General features: G+C 41.2%; 5 protein-coding genes across 7 annotated transcripts; 1 reads left to right on the top strand and 4 right to left on the bottom strand.

Moving 5' to 3' along the window:
• Position 1: 1 nt before the first annotated feature.
• On the bottom strand, positions 2 to 2566 carry LOC143218837 (dnaJ homolog subfamily C member 1). Of its 2 annotated transcripts, XM_076444350.1 has the most exons (8): positions 2173 to 2566; positions 1871 to 1972; positions 1594 to 1812; positions 1283 to 1524; positions 905 to 1208; positions 471 to 689; positions 255 to 352; positions 2 to 167 (listed from the first exon to the last, which is right to left on the bottom strand). In XM_076444350.1, the coding sequence occupies exons 1-7, from the start codon at positions 2317 to 2319 to the stop codon at positions 287 to 289; spliced, it is 1299 nt and encodes a 432-aa protein (XP_076300465.1). In that variant the 5' UTR covers positions 2320 to 2566; the 3' UTR covers positions 2 to 167; positions 255 to 286. The 2 variants fall into 2 exon arrangements, with proteins under 2 accessions (XP_076300465.1, XP_076300464.1); XM_076444349.1 differs by having other exon boundaries at positions 2 to 352.
• Positions 2567 to 4498: 1932 nt separating this feature from the next.
• Dila (centrosomal protein dilatory) lies at positions 4499 to 7787 on the top strand. 2 transcript variants are annotated; one of them, XM_076443906.1, is made up of 10 exons: positions 4499 to 5368; positions 5433 to 5523; positions 5610 to 5712; positions 5777 to 6215; positions 6292 to 6509; positions 6592 to 6751; positions 6823 to 7079; positions 7139 to 7310; positions 7385 to 7548; positions 7621 to 7787. In XM_076443906.1, the coding sequence occupies exons 1-10, from the start codon at positions 5105 to 5107 to the stop codon at positions 7757 to 7759; spliced, it is 2007 nt and encodes a 668-aa protein (XP_076300021.1). In that variant the 5' UTR covers positions 4499 to 5104; the 3' UTR covers positions 7760 to 7787. The 2 variants fall into 2 exon arrangements, with proteins under 2 accessions (XP_076300021.1, XP_076300022.1); XM_076443907.1 differs by having other exon boundaries at positions 4501 to 5368; positions 5433 to 5539.
• 128up (GTP-binding protein 128up) lies at positions 7768 to 10219 on the bottom strand. The gene is made up of 8 exons (XM_076443909.1): positions 9890 to 10219; positions 9643 to 9808; positions 9216 to 9346; positions 8862 to 9101; positions 8624 to 8792; positions 8428 to 8557; positions 8228 to 8350; positions 7768 to 8149 (listed from the first exon to the last, which is right to left on the bottom strand). Exons 1-8 carry the CDS (start codon positions 9929 to 9931, stop codon positions 8047 to 8049), a joined length of 1104 nt encoding a protein of 367 aa, XP_076300024.1. The 5' UTR covers positions 9932 to 10219; the 3' UTR covers positions 7768 to 8046.
• A 228-nt stretch (positions 10220 to 10447) lies between these two features.
• Positions 10448 to 13641, bottom strand: LOC143218615 (uncharacterized). The gene is made up of 7 exons (XM_076443908.1): positions 13500 to 13641; positions 13036 to 13146; positions 12491 to 12732; positions 12045 to 12416; positions 11724 to 11904; positions 11174 to 11389; positions 10448 to 11109 (listed from the first exon to the last, which is right to left on the bottom strand). The coding sequence occupies exons 1-7, from the start codon at positions 13566 to 13568 to the stop codon at positions 10870 to 10872; spliced, it is 1431 nt and encodes a 476-aa protein (XP_076300023.1). The 5' UTR covers positions 13569 to 13641; the 3' UTR covers positions 10448 to 10869.
• An 81-nt stretch (positions 13642 to 13722) lies between these two features.
• Positions 13723 to 17324, bottom strand: L(2)34fd (nucleolar protein 10 lethal (2) 34Fd). Its single transcript, XM_076443905.1, has 10 exons — positions 17112 to 17324; positions 16976 to 17021; positions 16686 to 16900; positions 16472 to 16608; positions 15986 to 16198; positions 15688 to 15916; positions 15120 to 15539; positions 14535 to 15058; positions 14060 to 14156; positions 13723 to 13981 (listed from the first exon to the last, which is right to left on the bottom strand). The coding sequence occupies exons 1-10, from the start codon at positions 17175 to 17177 to the stop codon at positions 13877 to 13879; spliced, it is 2052 nt and encodes a 683-aa protein (XP_076300020.1). The 5' UTR covers positions 17178 to 17324; the 3' UTR covers positions 13723 to 13876.

Here is a 17324-nt window from a genome sequence, read left to right as displayed (position 1 = left end):
CTTTTCCTCTTAATTAATTATTAAATTTATTAAATAAATACATTCTCCAGAAACATTTAATAATAGAATCATGTTTAAGAGCAATATTCCTCTTCACGTATAAAGTTTCGTCACTCTTAATGCAATTATATATTTTCATTTTCTGTATAAGGGAATCCTTAAGAAATCTGTAATTTATCCGTATGAAACGAGAGTCAGTTTCACGTGATATAAATTGAATACCATTTCTGGACTTGATTGTATGGACTACACACTTTTGTCAAAGGAACATCTTGTACATGGCAGGCTACTGAGTTTGTTGCTTCTTCTTCACCAACTCCACCAATTGCCTATACCTCACTTGGCACTCATCCTTCAACAAGAAACAAAACGAAATCAATTCTCCGGTCAATTATTTCGTATTAAAATGTAACATAGAATCGGGCACGAACTTCTTCAGTGACCTAATATTATTTTAGTGAACGCTGTACCTTTGTTTTCCCTTCGACGCAGTTCGCTATCTTTTCCCACCTATCTACAGACGCGCCCTTAGGATATTTGATGAGCGCCGCTTCGAACGCTTTCTGTTGCTCTTGACTCCAATCGCCGATATTGTCCACGTTCTCAACGCGGGTTTTTACCTTTTTTGGACGTTCTTCCACCGCAGGCTCCTCCGATAGAGAGCTGGGCTTCAAGCCTTCATCCTTCACCTAGTGAAAATAACGAAGTCACAGTGTTTATCCCCCTTGACCTAATTTAGGGGTATCCTGGTCTTCCATTTTTAACAAATCAGTAAAAAAAAATTCACACTCATACTCCAAATACCAATAAATACGTGTGCAAAACGCGAACGCAAAAGGATTAATAGATTTCCAAAAGTAGCCTCGAAAACTAGAATACCGCCATAAGAAATTAAGACAGGCACCTTCTTCGCCATGTACGTTACATCCGCAACCGTGCGGTTCATGGCGTCCGCAATCTTATCCCATCGCTCTGGTGTACCGCTAGGGTACTTCTTCACGAGCTTTATCAACTCCAAAATATCATCGTCGACCCACAATCCTCCGCTCGACGGAGCAGGCTTTTGATAGACGTGATTAGTCTGCTCGCTAGGCTTCTTCGTGGCTTCTTTGTAATTGTTGCTGTTTCTTTCTTGCGGAGTGAAACCGGGTCTCCTTCTTCTAGTGCGAGGCACCGGCTCTGGTTCTTGTTGCTCGTTCTCTTGTGCTCTAGAAATAGCAGGAAAATTGTTAGAACAATAGGAGAACAAACGTCGATGTGTATTCAGGCATTGTTCGCTCACAGCGCCTCCTCTTCTTCCTTTTTCCTACGCTTCCGCTCTTCTATCATATTATACATTGCACGCACGATACTGGGTATGGACAACGTGAAATTTACAATCCACTTCGGAAACTGGAATGGAAGAGTATTCCAAATGCTCGGCGTAGGTATCTTCTCCAAAATATCTGCTAGATCCGGTACATCCATTTTACCCTTTTTGTTCTTTTTCTGCATCTTTTGGAGCTTACTGCCTAATACTTGTTCCTACAATCAAATTGTTCATTTGTTATCGATCCAGAAGGATTCTCTACAATTTTAGAATGCTTTACGTACATATGTATATCTCTTCTCAAAATATGCACCCCAGGCTACCAGATATTGTCCAACCGTAAACACTAAGAATAAAATTATACTTAATTCTAAGAGCCCCATCTTCCGCACATGGCGGTAATAATATACAGCTGACCGCCAATTCGGCAGGCCATTGACCAGCACATTGTCATAGCGTTGCCTCTTTCCCGAGTCCTTCAGTACATCGTACACGGCAACTAGCTGTAAAAATAGAATTTAAAGATTTCCTTCAAGATTTTTTGGATTTCTTAATTCTCACCTTCCTGAACTGCTGCTCCGCATCCTCGGCTGGATTCTTGTCAGGATGCAGCTGCAGGGACAGCCGCCTGAATGCCTTTTTAATCTCCGACGCATTTGCAGTCTGCAACGTGTTAAAGTGGTGACATAAAATATTTGAATTTTCAACCGATCTTCAACCAGTTTTTGAATGAAATTTTAGAAAGATCCCGAGGATACAAAGAAAACTTTTATTCTATGTAAAGATTAACAGGCTGGTAATCGCTATGGTGAGGGTTTTCTTTCATGAACTAGATTTAGAATTAAAACATGTGCGCAACAGACCTGCGGGACGCCGAGGACCTCGTAAAAGTTTTGATTGACTTCTTCGACGACATCGAACACCTCGAGCTCGTCATTATCCCAGGCGTTCGTGAATTTGTACAGGTCGAGGAAAGAGAAAACACCGAGAAACAGTAATGACAATCTCATCTTTTTGTGTTCTCCGCTACGTATGTACAATCATATCCGTCGGCAACGTTCACGTTCGACGATCTATAATATTTCTCGACGACGGTCGTTCACGCCACGACCATTGCTTTTCTCTCGACGGACTCGTCGACCAACCAGGAGGGTAGAAATATGTTAAAACGGAAGGTGCCACATCGCAAGCACTCGAAGAGGTTACGTTGTTCAGGAAACGTAGGCTGACGTAGGCCGTCTGTGTAGTGGTGGAGGACTATCGATGCTAATATCGAGAATCATCGATGAACATTGCTATCGATAGTTCATTCGCATTATCGATACTTATTTCAAATTGAAAAATAATCGAAGTGACACACTTGGAACGTATTTCAGACGATGTTTTACTATTGTATTGTAATATTGTAATGCTATGTTTAGTGAAAAATAAAGAATGTTAGTTATACAACAATTAATGTGTTCTTTTTTCTCAACCCTGCATATGAATATATTCGATAATAGAATTAGATTAACATCATCGAAAACTTTGAATGCACAAAACACGATCAAATTTTCGAAAGATTTTCGGCAGTCTGACTTGTCGTTGACTCGTACTACTGAATTTCGTGCCACCTCCTTCGATATCATGTTCTCCTAATACAAAGTTCAATTTTCGAGATTTTCGGCCGTCTGACTTGTCGTTGACTCGTACTACTGAATTTCGTGCCACCTCCTTCGATATCATGTTCTCCTGATACAAAACTCAATTTTCGAGATTTTCGAAAATTTTCGCCAATTTTCGGCCGTCTGACTTGTCGTTGACTCGTACTACTGAATTTCGTGCCACCTCCTTCGATATCATGTTCTCCTGATACAAAACTCAATTTTCGAGATTTTCGAAAATTTTCGCCAATTTTCGGCCGTCTGACTTGTCGTTGACTCGTACTACTGAATTTCGTGCCACCTCCTTCGACATCATGTTCTCCTAATACAAAGTTCAATTTTCGAGATTTTCGAAAATTTTCGCCAATTTTCGGCCGTCTGACTTGTCGTTGACTCGTACTACTGAATTTCGTGCCACCTCCTTCGACATCATGTTCTCCTAATACAAAGTTCAATTTTCGAGATTTTCGAAAATTTTCGCCAATTTTCGGCCGTCTGACTTGTCGTTGACTCGTACTACTGAATTTCGTGCCACCTCCTTCGATATCATGTTCTCCTGATACAAAACTCAATTTTCGAGATTTTCGGAAATTTTCGCCAATTTTCGGCCGTCTGACTTGTCGTTGACTCGTACTACTGAATTTCGTGCCACCTCCTTCGACATCATGTTCTCCTAATACAAAGTTCAATTTTCGAGATTTTCGGAAATTTTCGCCAATTTTCGGCCGTCTGACTTGTCGTTGACTCGTACTACTGAATTTCGTGCCACCTCCTTCGACATCATGTTCTCCTAATACAAAGTTCAATTTTCGAGATTTTCGAAAATTTTCGCCAATTTTCGGCCGTCTGACTTGTCGTTGACTCGTACTACTGAATTTCGTGCCACCTCCTTCGATATCATGTTCTCCTGATACAAAACTCAATTTTCGAGATTTTCGAAAATTTTCGCCAATTTTCGGCCGTCTGACTTGTCGTTGACTCGTACTACTGAATTTCGTGCCACCTCCTTCGATATCATGTTCTCCTGATACAAAACTCAATTTTCGAGATTTTCGAAAATTTTCGCCAATTTTCGAACGTCTGGCATGTCGTCGACTCGTACTACTGAATTTCGTGCCACCTCCTTCGACATCATGTTCTCCTAATACAAAGTTCAATTTTCGAGATTTTCGGCCATCTGACTAAAAATTCCAAAAATCTATAAATATGAGTTTTGTATTAGGAGAACATGATATCGAAGGAGGTGGCACGAAATTCAGTAGTGCAACTCAACCACGAGCAAGACTGGAATATATTTGTATTTCAAAGTTCCGCTATTTTTGCAATTCCAAATCAGAACAGTGGGACGTTCGGGAAAAATTGTTGGTTCAATAAATATAATACGCAGATATTCCTTTTAATACATTGTCTTTATTTATTCATTGTAAATTCATACATAAAATGTTTGTATATTGTACATGTAATATATAACGTATGTATATTACATGCTAAACATTTATAACACGAACGTCTCGGAGAGACTGGGCACACCGTTAGACTTCTAGTGTAATACTGCAGTGCAGGGCGGGAGGTGCGGACAATTATATTGGATGATCATCAGTCCACTGCAGCTGATATCTTGTCGGTGTTGGAGCGAATAATTTTTGCCGGTATATTTGCCTGTCGAATTTAGCGACAGTTGGTATAGGTCGATAATTACGAAAATTAAGTTTTTTAAAAGTTTCCTTTGGTAAACATGTTTTTTATGCGAAACAAGTCTACGTGCATAATTTTAGCTCAATCCGATTTGACCGATTTTCGGAAGTTTAGCCGACAATGTATCGACAAATAATCGACATACCCTTCGAAATGCGGCAAAAATCATTTAACTTTAAATAAAAAATAATATTTGAATGACCTTCCGATAATATTTTTTTAATCTCTCAGATGCATTCCATATGAAAATAATTCAATTTTGTCTATAAAATCATTTTTCTAACACAGCTCCTACGTTTCCTCGTATTCCACACATTAACAAAGTGCACCCCCATAGATCATTAAACGCGGGGGTTGCTTGCCCCCCATACGTTTCACGATCGTCGCCCTATAGTTGCCCAGGCGACCATGAAACCGGCAATAAAATAAATAAACCTTCAAAGTCTCTCGTCTTACAATGACAAGGGAAATGATAAATATTTGCCACCCAATGATCCATAGCAAACCGCCCGCGAAGAGATCCTTTGCAGCGAAGGATGTCCACGTGGACCAAAAGGGTATCCCCAACAACAAAGAAGCAAAAAGGATAGAAACGCAAAAAGCGGATCACAATCAGAATGTCATCGAGTCATCCGACGTCTCCTTCGATCAGCTATGTGATATGATCACCGTGATCGAGAAGGACATCACCGGTGATGCACCGGAAGTCGAAGGACCTCAGGTTTGAGATAAACATTCTTGGATTTGTTCCTTGAAAAAAAATCTTACCTGTGTTTTATCTGTAGCTGGAGCCTGAGAAGGATGACTCCAGTACAAAAGGCTCTAGCAGGACCACCTACGAGGACATCATGTCCTTCTTGGCGAAGCTTGAAGAGGGTAGCTGAGCAGTATAGTAATTTAATAAAATAATTCAAGTATTCCTCGAATCGTTTCACTGTCAACTGATTTATTCAATGCCATAGGTTCTCTGGACGAAACGAAGGCTAATGTACCGGAAGTAGACCCTGAAATGCTGCAGGAAATCTTTGTGAAGTCACAGACTCTCAATTATAGCAATTGCAATGGGTAGGAGTAGAAATTCTCAATCGAGTCCTTAAAAAATAATTCAATTTAATTATCTTTCTTGAAGAGTGGTTCCAATGGGAATTGCCAATCCTGCGTTTGAAGAAGACTTGGCCACAGCTCGATTGCAATTAGAGGAAAAAGATGCTACGATAAAATTGCTGAAGGAGCAGCTGAGGTCTGATAGGAAGTTAGTCTGCGAGAAGCTGGAATCTCAGAGGAAAAGCACCGCTACCAAGCTGCATGCTCAAGAGGACAAGTATAAAGCTATTGTGAAGCGGCACCAGAAGTTCATTGAACAGTTGATCGATGAGAAGACTGAGCTGACTGAGAAATGCACCTCCCTGGCACAGAGGGTGAAGGATGTTGAAGTCAAGATGCAAAGGGATCTGAAAACATCAGCTGAGAGGCACTCCGTAGAGTTGCAGAGAGCTAAGGAGCACTTTGCTGCTGCTGAAAAGATCAAGAGGGAGAGGTGGATCGAGGCTAGGACCAGCAAGATCAAGGTATCAATTACGATTCCCTTTGATCCTGATCTAGAATGCTCTTCAGAGTAGTTTGAATAGCTGATTACACTTTAAGGAGATGACAGTGAAGGGACTGGAGCCGGAGTTGAGGAGCATGATGGAGCAACACGCTGAGGAGATCCAAGGGCTGAGGAATGCTCACATGAAGGAGCTGCAGGATGTGGAATTGCGTGTGATTCGCAGGTCCAATCAGCAATTAGAGCAGCTGCGGTTAGAATTGACTGCCAGCCACGAGAGGATGGTAGCTAACGAGAAGAATATCCTGTGGACCAGGTGCAGAAATGCGAACAGTGTAATTTAAGGGGTAACACTGCTTTCCTCTGGCTATTAAGATTAATAATAATGACTTCTTCAGGTACAAGGAAAAAATAGAGGAGCAAGAGAGCCAGTTCAAGGTCCAACAGGTGAAGCTGATGGAAGAGCTGCAAACAGAGAAAGAGAAGTTCAACAAGGATTTAACTAAACAGAACACTGAGTGGGAGGTCAAGTTGCAGAGGATGCATCAGCAGTACCAGGTGCAATTGCAGTTGAATATTCTCTCTAGTTTAAATCGTGAAATGATGATTGAATCGTGGTGTTTCTTTAGGGAGAGTTGCAGGCTCAGAAACAACAGCATCTGAACGAGAAAAAAGCTCTTCAGGAGTCCTTGAAGTCAGAGTGGGAGGCTTGGATTGCTGACTATAAAAAGCAGCAGACGTTGAAGCTCCAGAGGGCTGAGAATAGCATCAGAGACGAGTGCAACAGAGAAAGAGATCGACAAATCGAGCTGGCCATTGAACGTCTTGAGAAGAATTCCCGGGAGACGAAAGTGACTCTTCAGCAACAGTTCGACTGCAAGCTCGGGTAATATGAAAGCGAAAATGACTGGAGAATCGTTCAGCAATTTTGACGATTGATTCTAGGTCTTTGAAGGAGAAGTTCGACGTGGACTTGCAAGCTGCAGTTGACAGCGAGCTGTTGCATAAAGCGCAACTGATGCAGGCCCAGGATAAGGTAGAGAGAACCGAGGTTCTGTTGCAGAAGACTGAGAGGAAGCTGCAGGAGTGTACGAATGAGCTGAAGAGAGCGAATGAGGTAGGCAAATGAGGCAAATATTGATTACTGGAAAAATATCAGAAATCTGGTAGTAAATAATAAATAATTTGTAGAGAGCGAAAAGATTAAGCTCGGAGAGAGACGACGCGAAGAAATTGGCCAGACAGGAGATCGAGGGCGAGAAAAGAGATCTAGAAGGGAAGATCGCGTCGCTTTACCAAGAGATCGCTCTAATCAACGCGAACAGGGACGCTTCACTTGCTCAATTACACAGCAGGTATATTACTACGGTATTTAAACAACCAAAGTAATATTTCTTGCTTCATACAACTGTTCTATATTTTTTTAGAATAAAGCTGATAATGACTCAGAAGGTCCTGACGATAAAGAATCTCACCAGAGAGCTCGGAAATGTTAAATTAAAGTGCGAGCATTTGGAAAAGTTGCTGGATCAACAACGAAGAGAATACATTTTAAAAAGTGTATGAACGATCACTGTTAGTTAATAATGCGTTTTATATATATTTTTTGTGCGCTCAGGAGCATTTCACATATGATACAGTGTTCTTCAAACAGTTAACGCGAGTTGCAAGTAATTTTGTTTTATAGAAAACTAGTTTCTTAATTATTCTTATTGTAACTTTTAAATATATTTATAGTGAAAAAATTTGTATGTATATATATATATATTGGCGCACCTCGTTCTGGGTTACAAGAAATCATACGACTTTGACAATCGCGATTATATACTGTGAAATCGCTGTAAACGTTCCGTTTATACTTTCTTCACGATTTGGACGACGTCCTCGTCGGACAGCACGTGATCCTTTCCCACTTTTTGAGGCTGATGCTTCACGGACGAACCCCAGACAAGGGCGCTAAAAAGAATTGACAAATCAGAAAAACGACGATTCTACAAGTATTAGGTCAGCGCGAAAGTTCGAATGTGCACATACTATTTGAATTCTTTTGCAATGGATCTGTGAAGCTTATTGCAAAAATCTTCGACCGCTCTTTTCTCTCTGTTTAGAACTACGGGAGAATTGTAATCCGGAAGTTGTCCTTTGGGTTTGGTGTAGCTGTAACCAAATAAAATCGTACGATTAAATGTATTCTTCACAGTTCGTAAAGAAAAATAAACTAATCAAGGGCTCACATTCTAACTAGCTGCAGGTAATCCCACATTTTCTCGAGCAGATCGTCGAAGTTCCATTTGTGGTGAGCAGAGATCGGCACGCAGTGAGGTATTTTGTAAATGACATCTAACTCTTCGATACTGATTTGATCTGGAAACAAGAATAAATCAAGTCAACGCGTTAACATTTGTTCGATGAATCACGTTCGACAATTACCTATTTTATTGAGCAAATAAATGCACGGAACATAAACCCGGTTTCCCTCGATCACGTCGATCAAATCGTCCGAAGTGGCATCGTATCGCAGCGTGATGTCTCCATTATTTATTTTATACTCTGAAAGAATACTTTTAACCGTCTCCAAGTCCAGTTCAGATTGCGGGCACTATAAACGAAAGAACAATTGAAAATACTGCATAGCTTTCCCCGTTCTCCCGGTGTTAGTCTCAATTACCGTGGTTTGCAAATTGATGCCACCTTTATCCTTCTTCCTAAAGGTAATGTTTGGTGGTTGCTTGTTCAATCTCAATCCAAAACCTTCCAGCTCGTGTTCGATCAACCTCTTGTGTCCGAGAGGTTTCAGCACATCCAGGACAATGAATATCAAGCTGCAGGTTCTGGCAACTGCTATCACTTGTCTTCCACGTCCTTTGCCGTCTTTTGCGCCTTCGATGATACCGGGCAGATCCAGCAGCTAAAAACAGCAAGAAAATTGAATGATAAGTTGATTCTTAACCCTTCGGGGACGACAATGGATTGTTACAATAATCTCTCGAGAGAGTTAATCCTTTAATCCTAATTTGAATACCTGTATCTTTGCTCCTTTGTATTTTATGCAGCCCGGGACAGTAGTGAGAGTGGTGAATTCGTAAGCAGCAACTTCAGAGTACACGCCAGCTAGGGTGCTCAGCAGTGTAGATTTTCCGACTGATGGGAAGCCTATGACAATGAACAAGGTATTCATTGATGTTACTATCCATCGTCTCGCGTATGGACGGTGTATTTTATTTATTTGTTTTACAATGCATCAACATGGGTTCCGAACAGGGTTCCCTGTTCCCGCAAAATATGGCAACCCTGGTTCAGAACCACCTTGACACCACCGCTTTAGATATCACATAGAATCTTTTCACAATGAGAAGACTGCATTGGAAATATTTCCAGAGCTGCTGGCAGAATTCAAACCCACGAGACCACGGTACAAAATGGACTGTGTACAAAATTTTCGTACATACCAACAAAGCCTATTCTAGCATCACCGGTCTTGGCCACCTCAAAACCCTGTTCGCCACCGCCACCACCACCTTTGGGGGTGATCAGCTCTCTCCTTAGCTTGGCGAGCTTCGCCTTTAGTGAACCTAAATGACCGGACGTGGCTTTATTCTTTTGAGTCCGGGCCATCTATTGGAAAAGCAATTTTATTAGATGATCTATGATACAATGAACAGCTGGGAAAGATTTGATGATGAAAATAGAGGTTACCTCGGCCTCGATCGAGGCGATCTTCTCCAGTATCGTACTCATCTTGAATAGAGTTTAATACACTCTTTTTAATTGGTATTTAAAATACACTTCCCGTTTAATATCTCTCAAGTTCTTCCATCACAAACCTCAGTGCACTGCTGTTCTCCTAGCCTCACACGTGCTGACAAGTTACACGAACTGTGTTGCACACAGTGGAAAATGGCCTAAACACATGTGCGGGAAGCGCAAACTTGAAGAGACTTCGAATTATTAGTATTGTATCTATGTAAGTGTCAAACTACATACAAAATATGCAGTTTATCCTGAGGAATAATTACAGGATTCAAACCTGCGAGAAACATCAGTGCATAGAGATTTTTTAATACATTCTCGTATGCGCGCGCACGGATAATTGTTGCCGCACTCGCCTTGCATTCAAAGTGTAAATGTGTAAATTGCGGCAAGAATTATTCGCTCGTGAAATATTAAAATAGCGCCCGTAGTGGGCAAATGATTGAACCGGTAGATAGAGCGACTGATAAAACAGATTTGCAAACAGATTTACGGGAGATCGTGTCCCTCAAATAATTACATTTGTATACTCGGAGAGTATACTCAAATCCATGCACTTTATTAAAAATCGTACAAAGACGTTCTAACACTTTCGAAGGATTCGCTGTCCTGCACACACAATCTTAAAATATTCTGCTATGAACATTCTCCTGACCACCGGGAATTTACGTTCTATTTTACAATAACGCAACAAGAATTTGCGCTTATAAATACCATTACAAGCAACGAGTTAAATTAAATACATCTCCTTAGGTGTATAAAATACAATACAATACATTGTAAAAGGTTGCTCCACTTAACGCTATACGCATACGCGATCCTTAAAATAGTTGGATCTTAAATTTTAATATAAAAGATTGATCCAAACGAGTAGCACAGAGACAAGGGGAGAGGAAGAACAATACTGAGATTGACTGATTGTGAGATCAAAGATATTGGCAGAGACCTAACGTGAGGATCAAGATGCTGCTTATAGTTAGTAAAAGACACAGGTATCGACCTGTGATCGGTACTCTAAACAGTCTGGCACACATTTTCAGTGATGATGTGTACAGAAGTATAGTGTCTAGATCCTCGCCGGGCGTGCACTGATAAACAAATGGTCGAATGCGCACTTCGTGTCCAATGTTTTGGATTATCGAGCAGGCAGTAGTCAAACGGGCCGCCTAGAATAAAATACACCAATTAATTAATTGGTAATTATTTTTTAGATAAATCATTTATTCGTACCTGAATAAACGGAGCCAACGATATCAAAATCCACAAGACAACATTCAATATGCCGACCCACGTGACGGGATTTTGTTGCGGGTTGCTCTTATTGTACGGCAACAACCACACTGTTCCTGCCGCAGCCCACGATAAATTTACAACCGTGTAAATGCACACGGCTGGGCCCAGTTCGTCGTTGAAGTACTTCAACAGTTTCTTGAACTCGCAGATTTCCTGCACGAAAAATCAGCTGAGATCTCGATGCTTTACTACACTCACTATTTAATGTTGTACGACAAGGGTTCTGAGTAAACTGCGGATCTTTATGCAATTATGGCTTTCTGAAAACTTTCAAAAAATGTATCTCAGATCTACAAAGGCTGCTACCACTGAGAATGATATTCTATTTGGTTTCCCTTCTTAAAAATCGTCTCGACAAATTGCAAATTGCATAAACTTCCGCAGTCTAGTTATAAGTGAAAAGACAATGGCGATGAAATCCATCAAAAAGAGGGGTCGAAGAATCTTTTAAAGGGGGGCTTGCTGATTCGTTAACAAAATAGCTAACCCGCATCCAATCGATGGCGGGTAAAGTATGATGAAGCAGCTTCCCGCGAAGGAAATACAGATGGGCCAGTAGAAGTTGTCCTTGCAAACAATAGCTAGTTATGATTGTTCCCTGGACCATGTCGTGCCACAGCGTGCACACGATTAGAAGTACCTTCAGCGTTATCTTCACTTGATGCGGGCTGCAAACAAAATGAAACGTCGACAGTACATTAAATACGTTGGTATCTAATCAATTACTAAACATTTAAGTATTAGAGGAGGTGTTACATCAATTAAAAATATCCATAAAATAAAAAAAAATTATATAGAATGGAATTACCTATGATCCAGCCACTGGAACACGATGTTCCCCTGCGCCATTAAAACGTTTACCGTAACCAGTGCGGTAATTATCCAAACGACGCTCAGCGCTATGAACAACCATAGTATTCGAACAAGTCTCCTTTGGTTCCCGCGATTCACGGGATTCGAAGAGAGGAGGAACGCTCTCTCCATCAGATTTTGTAGCTGCTCGTTCTCCCGAATTCGAAAGAGATACACCGTATACAGGTACGCCATCAAGTGCAATATACTGGGGACGAAGTAGCTGAAGAAAACGTTGCCGAAACACTGAATATCTTGTACTTGGTCCGTGTCCGATGGTATTTCAAGTTCAAACGGCGCTGCCTTGTAACAAAATCCTCGGTCTCTCCTACAAGTACAAACACGTTCGAATCAGAATCGTGAATATTTTCATTGAAAATAACATGGGGTTCCACGGGTTACCTGAAGCATGCCATGTACTGCAAAATGTATCCAATGCACATGAATATCGTGACCTGGGAGGTGTGAAGATTCACGAAGATACAGTAAGGCGAGCAACGATCGGAATCGTCGGTGCTCATCGGCCTTAGTCCCATCACTCCCAATAATCTCAGATACGGTCTCAGTATTTTGTGCTTGCAATAATGAAGCACCGCGGATGTACTCAGCATCTCGAAATCCGGCATCTCGGTGATCTCTCCCATCTACGATTCATTCCAAAATTAGTCCCAATCACTTCGCCCGCGATAATTCATACCGAATACACGTGTACATGCTCGAAACAGTAGAGGATATTATGTAAAAGTTTCGATAACGAAATAAAAACGCGATTACTTTTATACGAACGACGAGAATATGTCTATCCAAATTTATAATATACCTTCTCACGCGTTCATCGTCACAATTTCAATAATCGTAAATTAAAAATATTAGAACGCGTCCCGTAAATATCCCCTGATTGTTTTTATCGCATTCTACACTATAAACTGTAGAAGGAGAGTACTTACTTCTGTGCTTTGCAGCTGCAAGTCTGATAATCCAGATGGTGTAGATGCCGGTGTTATCTCCTCGTGATTCTGTTGAGGTGGATCCTTCCCATTTTTCGACTCGTTTGAACTCTATGAAAAACAACACGATCCTTTAGCAAGAAGTTTTCCTCCGTTGCCTCGGAGCTTTTCCCCATTTTCCCCGAACGGAATTTCCCGTTCGCTCGTAAAAACCAGATAAAAGCGAGCGACGTCGCGACAACACCGAATTTTCGGACTGATTCCAATGGCACGGATGGACCTTCGGAATCAAAATAAACAGTGACGGTCACGGATCGAAATTATCAGCTTAAAACTCGGCTCGCGTGTTCGCGTGAACGATACAGGCCCAGGCAAATCAAAATTCGGTGCCACGCAATCTCTTCCACGTAGGTGGAAAAACGGATTCGACGAACGGCGAAGAATTAAATAATCGTCGGACTTACCAATGTCATTTTTCCCGTCAGCTGAGCACAATGCTTTTGAACTTGAAAAGAAAACATTTGTATCGGCATCTTGTACGTGATTCACCCTAACGTATGAATTTAAATTATATCTGCCTTTTGAGATGACACTTCACCTCTGTCAAGATATACACGTACGCATACACTCCGAAACGAATTATTTTATTTACGGTTGACGCGCGGCTTCTAACACGGGACAACATCGGGAAAGCAGAGGAGACGGCTGGCTGTTGCGTTTTCGTTTCCTATGCTGGGAAGTGGCCGAACAAAATAGAATCGTTTGTAAAAAATAACATTGTTTACTGCTTCTCTAGAGATAGAGATGAAAAAAACAAACGGTTTGTACAACAATAAATATATTAGCGTTTCCTTTTCCTGTTCAGATTCCCAGCCGGTCTCAAAAGGTGCTTGTACTCCTTCTCGTGCCGTTTCATTTGCAGTTTCGCGCGGCCGGTTGGTTTTTTCTGCCGGGAAAGCATAAGCATTTGTACAGAGAACAACAAAATTACGCGATAAAGATGTGGAATTAACCAGAAATGTACCTTTTCTATGCGGAAACTCATTTCCCTGTTACCGCGGGAGCCAGAAACTTTAACATCGTGGGCATCTTCGCTTCTCAATCTCTCTCCGAGGGTCGCCCTGCAAAAATACGTGAATGAGAGATCTTCTCTGCTGGAACTCTATATTAATCCTCGTGCGGTCTTTTAGTCATGTCTGACACGTTCGAATTTTTTTAAAAATAAAATTATAGTTATCTGCACTGTAATTAAGTAAAAAAAGTAAAATATTGCATCATTTTATCAATTATTGCATGATCTTACGAACTCACTTTAACGGATTGTATTGTCGTATAAGAAACATAGAAAATACAAGCGTTTGCAACTCACAGGAAAAATTCTGTGCAAGGTAGACGACTGTGCAAAGTAAATTATCAGTATTATATTTAATTTTTTCCTTTTTATTCGATCCAAGTGGTCGAACATGAAGACCGTACGAGGTTCAACTAGCAACACGTACTTGATCCGCTTCTTCGCGATCGGTCTCGCGTCTTTGAACTGTACGTGATCCTTAATTTCGTAAAGCCGGGCCTGATTCTCGGCGCTCTGCTCGTCGTCTTTCGCGTTCTCCTCCTCTTCCTCGTTCTGTCTTTCATTTCTGCGTATCAATCGATAATTCCTCTTCACTTCTTTCGCCCACGGTTTCTCGTCGTCCGAGCTGCTATCGTCGTGGATGAAGCTCTCGTCCGAACTGTGCTGTTCAACGTTGTCCGCTTCGCTTTCCATTTTCTGTCGAGCCTCCTCCGCGGCCAATTGAGCCTTCAATTTCTTCTCTCTGCTCTTATCGAGGCGAGAGATAACAGGGTTCAACAGAGAATACTCCTCCGAAGTCGTATCCACTTGGAAGTCGGGATTGCTGAACAGTGCTTTGAAACGATCGTCCTTCAGAATATTGCCAGAGCTCTTCTTCTTTTTCTTCGCGTTTGACTCGTCGTCCATTAATTTCAAAGCGAGCTCCTTGTTCACGCTCGGCATCTTTTGTATCTGTAAATAAATGAATTAATAATCGTGGGATACAATGAGATGATAAAACAATGTAGAGTACCTGCACTCTGCTGCCGCAAGTCTCCTGTATCTTCTGCTGAATCCTCTTCTTCTTGTATTCCTCGAACTCGAAGGGTCTCATCACGTCTCTGGCTTTTTTATACAGTCGAATGTCGACGAAGTAACCGTGCATGTAAGCCCGGAGTAGATTGGTACCTTTCAAGTGCAACAATCCCAGCTCGTCTAACTCCTTCTCGGTGACGAATTTATAGTCGTCGTAGATAGTCTCGTAATTCAATTCCTCCAACTCTTCCGTCAGATTGTCCAAGAAGCTGCACCAGTAAGGAGCTGGTCCAAGAGACGGTATATAATACGTCTGCATCTTCGTGTTTTCATTAGCCAGTAAAAGCATTCCAGTGTTCGGCATCACGCACATGTCGTTGAAGTCGTGCTGCGCCTCGATCGATGTATACAATTTACCCTAATTACAAAGAAATTAACTCTTAGCACTCGAGTGGTGAGTCGAAATCATATATATTATTAGTCGGAGCATTAAAATAGTTCCGACTGCAAAGAAATTAATATCTTTCCACTTCTATCTTGTTCATCGTTGAACTCAATCTACTCACGTTATTCTTCTCCCATATTTTCACGATCGAACTGTCCATAGAGTAAACCAAATCCATCGTCCGATGGAACTCTATGTTCTTGATTGGTAGTCCATACATGTGATCCTTCGTTAAAAACGGCCTACTCGAGCGGACATCGTATAACAATATCTGCCCGGTCGAAGTGCCTACACCTAACGTCAATCCACCTTGGAATTTCAAGCTAGTTACTGAGGGAACCGATTCCAGTCTACAAAACGACAGAAAATGTTCTACTTGCGAAAGACTGTGTAAATAAAGTTCACTGATTAACACCTACTTATTGTCCTGCCCCACACAGTGCAAAGCACAATCCAAGGTGCCCACTTTGCTTCTCGTTCTCGGATCCCATGCCTCGACTTTTCCATCCTCGGTTCCGACAACAACAAGTTGATGCACCGGATTGATTTCACATTTGTTTATCGACGATGCTTCTGTGAGGAAGGGTTGCAGGAATTGTCCCCTCTCAAGATTTATTCGGTAAATTTCATTGCTGCAACACGGATGCGTATTAATATGAAAAATCTATATTACGATTGCCAGTTCCTCTGGCCTCTGTAACAGTAAAAAAATCTCGAAACACAGAAGACAGAGGAAGCTGAAATTTGGTACACAGGTAGCTGTTAGCCCGAAGGGGTGCACGAATATGTTTTTATCCCAGAAATCCTACAGGATTAAGTGCTAAAAATAAATTAGTGGCATACCTCCAGAAATAAGCAATTTTTCAATGGGAATTATGCTATATTATAGTAATTGAAGGACAAACCTGTCTCCAACCACGAATAGATCACACTGAGGGTAATGGTACTTGATGTCTCTACCGAACCTTGGCACCCTCAGCCTGAAATACCTTCCATGGGCTACATGAAATTCTATAGTTCGGTCGCAGTGTAAAAACACCAACTGAAATACGCAATATCGTGTTAAAAGAGTTGACGACTATAAAAGTAAACATACGTGGTAGAATAAATGTGAAATACCTTGCTGTAATCGTCCGAGAGTATATCAAAAGTGACAACCTCCGAGTCGAAACATCTTTCGAATTTTAATGATAGATTTTGAACGTCGAAACACTTTACGCGTGGCTTGTATATCCCAGTGGCTAAAATGTATTGTCCATCTTTCGAGACATTGATAGACGTGCTAATCGCAGGCATATCAAAGTCCTGGATAAGTTCGATCCTTCGTCGTATATCTGTTGAAACATCAATATTAAGAAATCGGTTCGTGCATGACGTAAATAGATGAATTGTCACACGAGTTTACTCACCGACATTTTTCTTTAACAAACTCCGCCTTTTCCTTTCTGACAACCACTGTCCAGATAACAAGAACAACAAGAATTAGAAAAAGATTCGAAAAATACGAGAGATAATACTAGAGAAAAATCATAGATAAAGCGTTACCTCCGGCAAAGACTTTCCGGCGCTCAAGTTGTAAATCTTCACATTGTTCGGACAGGAGACCTGCATCGTGACGAAGCTCTTAAAAAATATTAAAAACTAATCAAACTTTGCATCGCTGCAAAGTGATGTTAGCGACAAAGCACGTGGAACGTTATCACACGTTATCATAATAAGAAACAATTGACACGTATCGCACGTGTGTGTGTGCGCGTA

This window comes from Lasioglossum baleicum, chromosome 20, assembly GCF_051020765.1.
Source record: "Lasioglossum baleicum chromosome 20, iyLasBale1, whole genome shotgun sequence".
NCBI classification, from domain to species: domain Eukaryota; kingdom Metazoa; phylum Arthropoda; class Insecta; order Hymenoptera; family Halictidae; genus Lasioglossum; species Lasioglossum baleicum.
The sequence above is the reverse complement of the archived record's forward strand: the minus strand, read 5'-3'. Positions and strand labels throughout refer to the sequence as shown.

Coding starts and splice junctions, on each gene's coding strand:
- LOC143218615 (XM_076443908.1), bottom strand. CDS start 13,568: ATGCCGATACAAATGTTTTCTTTTCAAGTTCAAAAGCATTGTGCTCAG. Junction 13,147..13,499: donor TGACGGGAAAAATGACATTG/GTAAGTCCGACG, acceptor TGTTTTTCATAG/AGTTCAAACGAGTCGAAAAA. Junction 12,733..13,035: donor TGCAGCTGCAAAGCACAGAA/GTAAGTACTCTC, acceptor AATGAATCGTAG/ATGGGAGAGATCACCGAGAT.
- Dila (XM_076443906.1), top strand. CDS start 5,105: ATGACAAGGGAAATGATAAATATTTGCCACCCAATGATCCATAGCAAA. Junction 5,713..5,776: donor AATTATAGCAATTGCAATGG/GTAGGAGTAGAA, acceptor TCTTTCTTGAAG/AGTGGTTCCAATGGGAATTG. Junction 6,216..6,291: donor CTAGGACCAGCAAGATCAAG/GTATCAATTACG, acceptor TTACACTTTAAG/GAGATGACAGTGAAGGGACT.
- LOC143218837 (XM_076444349.1), bottom strand. CDS start 2,319: ATGAGATTGTCATTACTGTTTCTCGGTGTTTTCTCTTTCCTCGACCTG. Junction 1,209..1,282: donor AAGGAAGAAGAGGAGGCGCT/GTGAGCGAACAA, acceptor TGCTATTTCTAG/AGCACAAGAGAACGAGCAAC. Junction 690..904: donor TAACGTACATGGCGAAGAAG/GTGCCTGTCTTA, acceptor TATTTTCACTAG/GTGAAGGATGAAGGCTTGAA.
- 128up (XM_076443909.1), bottom strand. CDS start 9,931: ATGAGTACGATACTGGAGAAGATCGCCTCGATCGAGGCCGAG. Junction 9,102..9,215: donor ACAAAGGAGCAAAGATACAG/GTATTCAAATTA, acceptor TGCTGTTTTTAG/CTGCTGGATCTGCCCGGTAT. Junction 8,150..8,227: donor ATTGCAAAAGAATTCAAATA/GTATGTGCACAT, acceptor AATTCTTTTTAG/CGCCCTTGTCTGGGGTTCGT.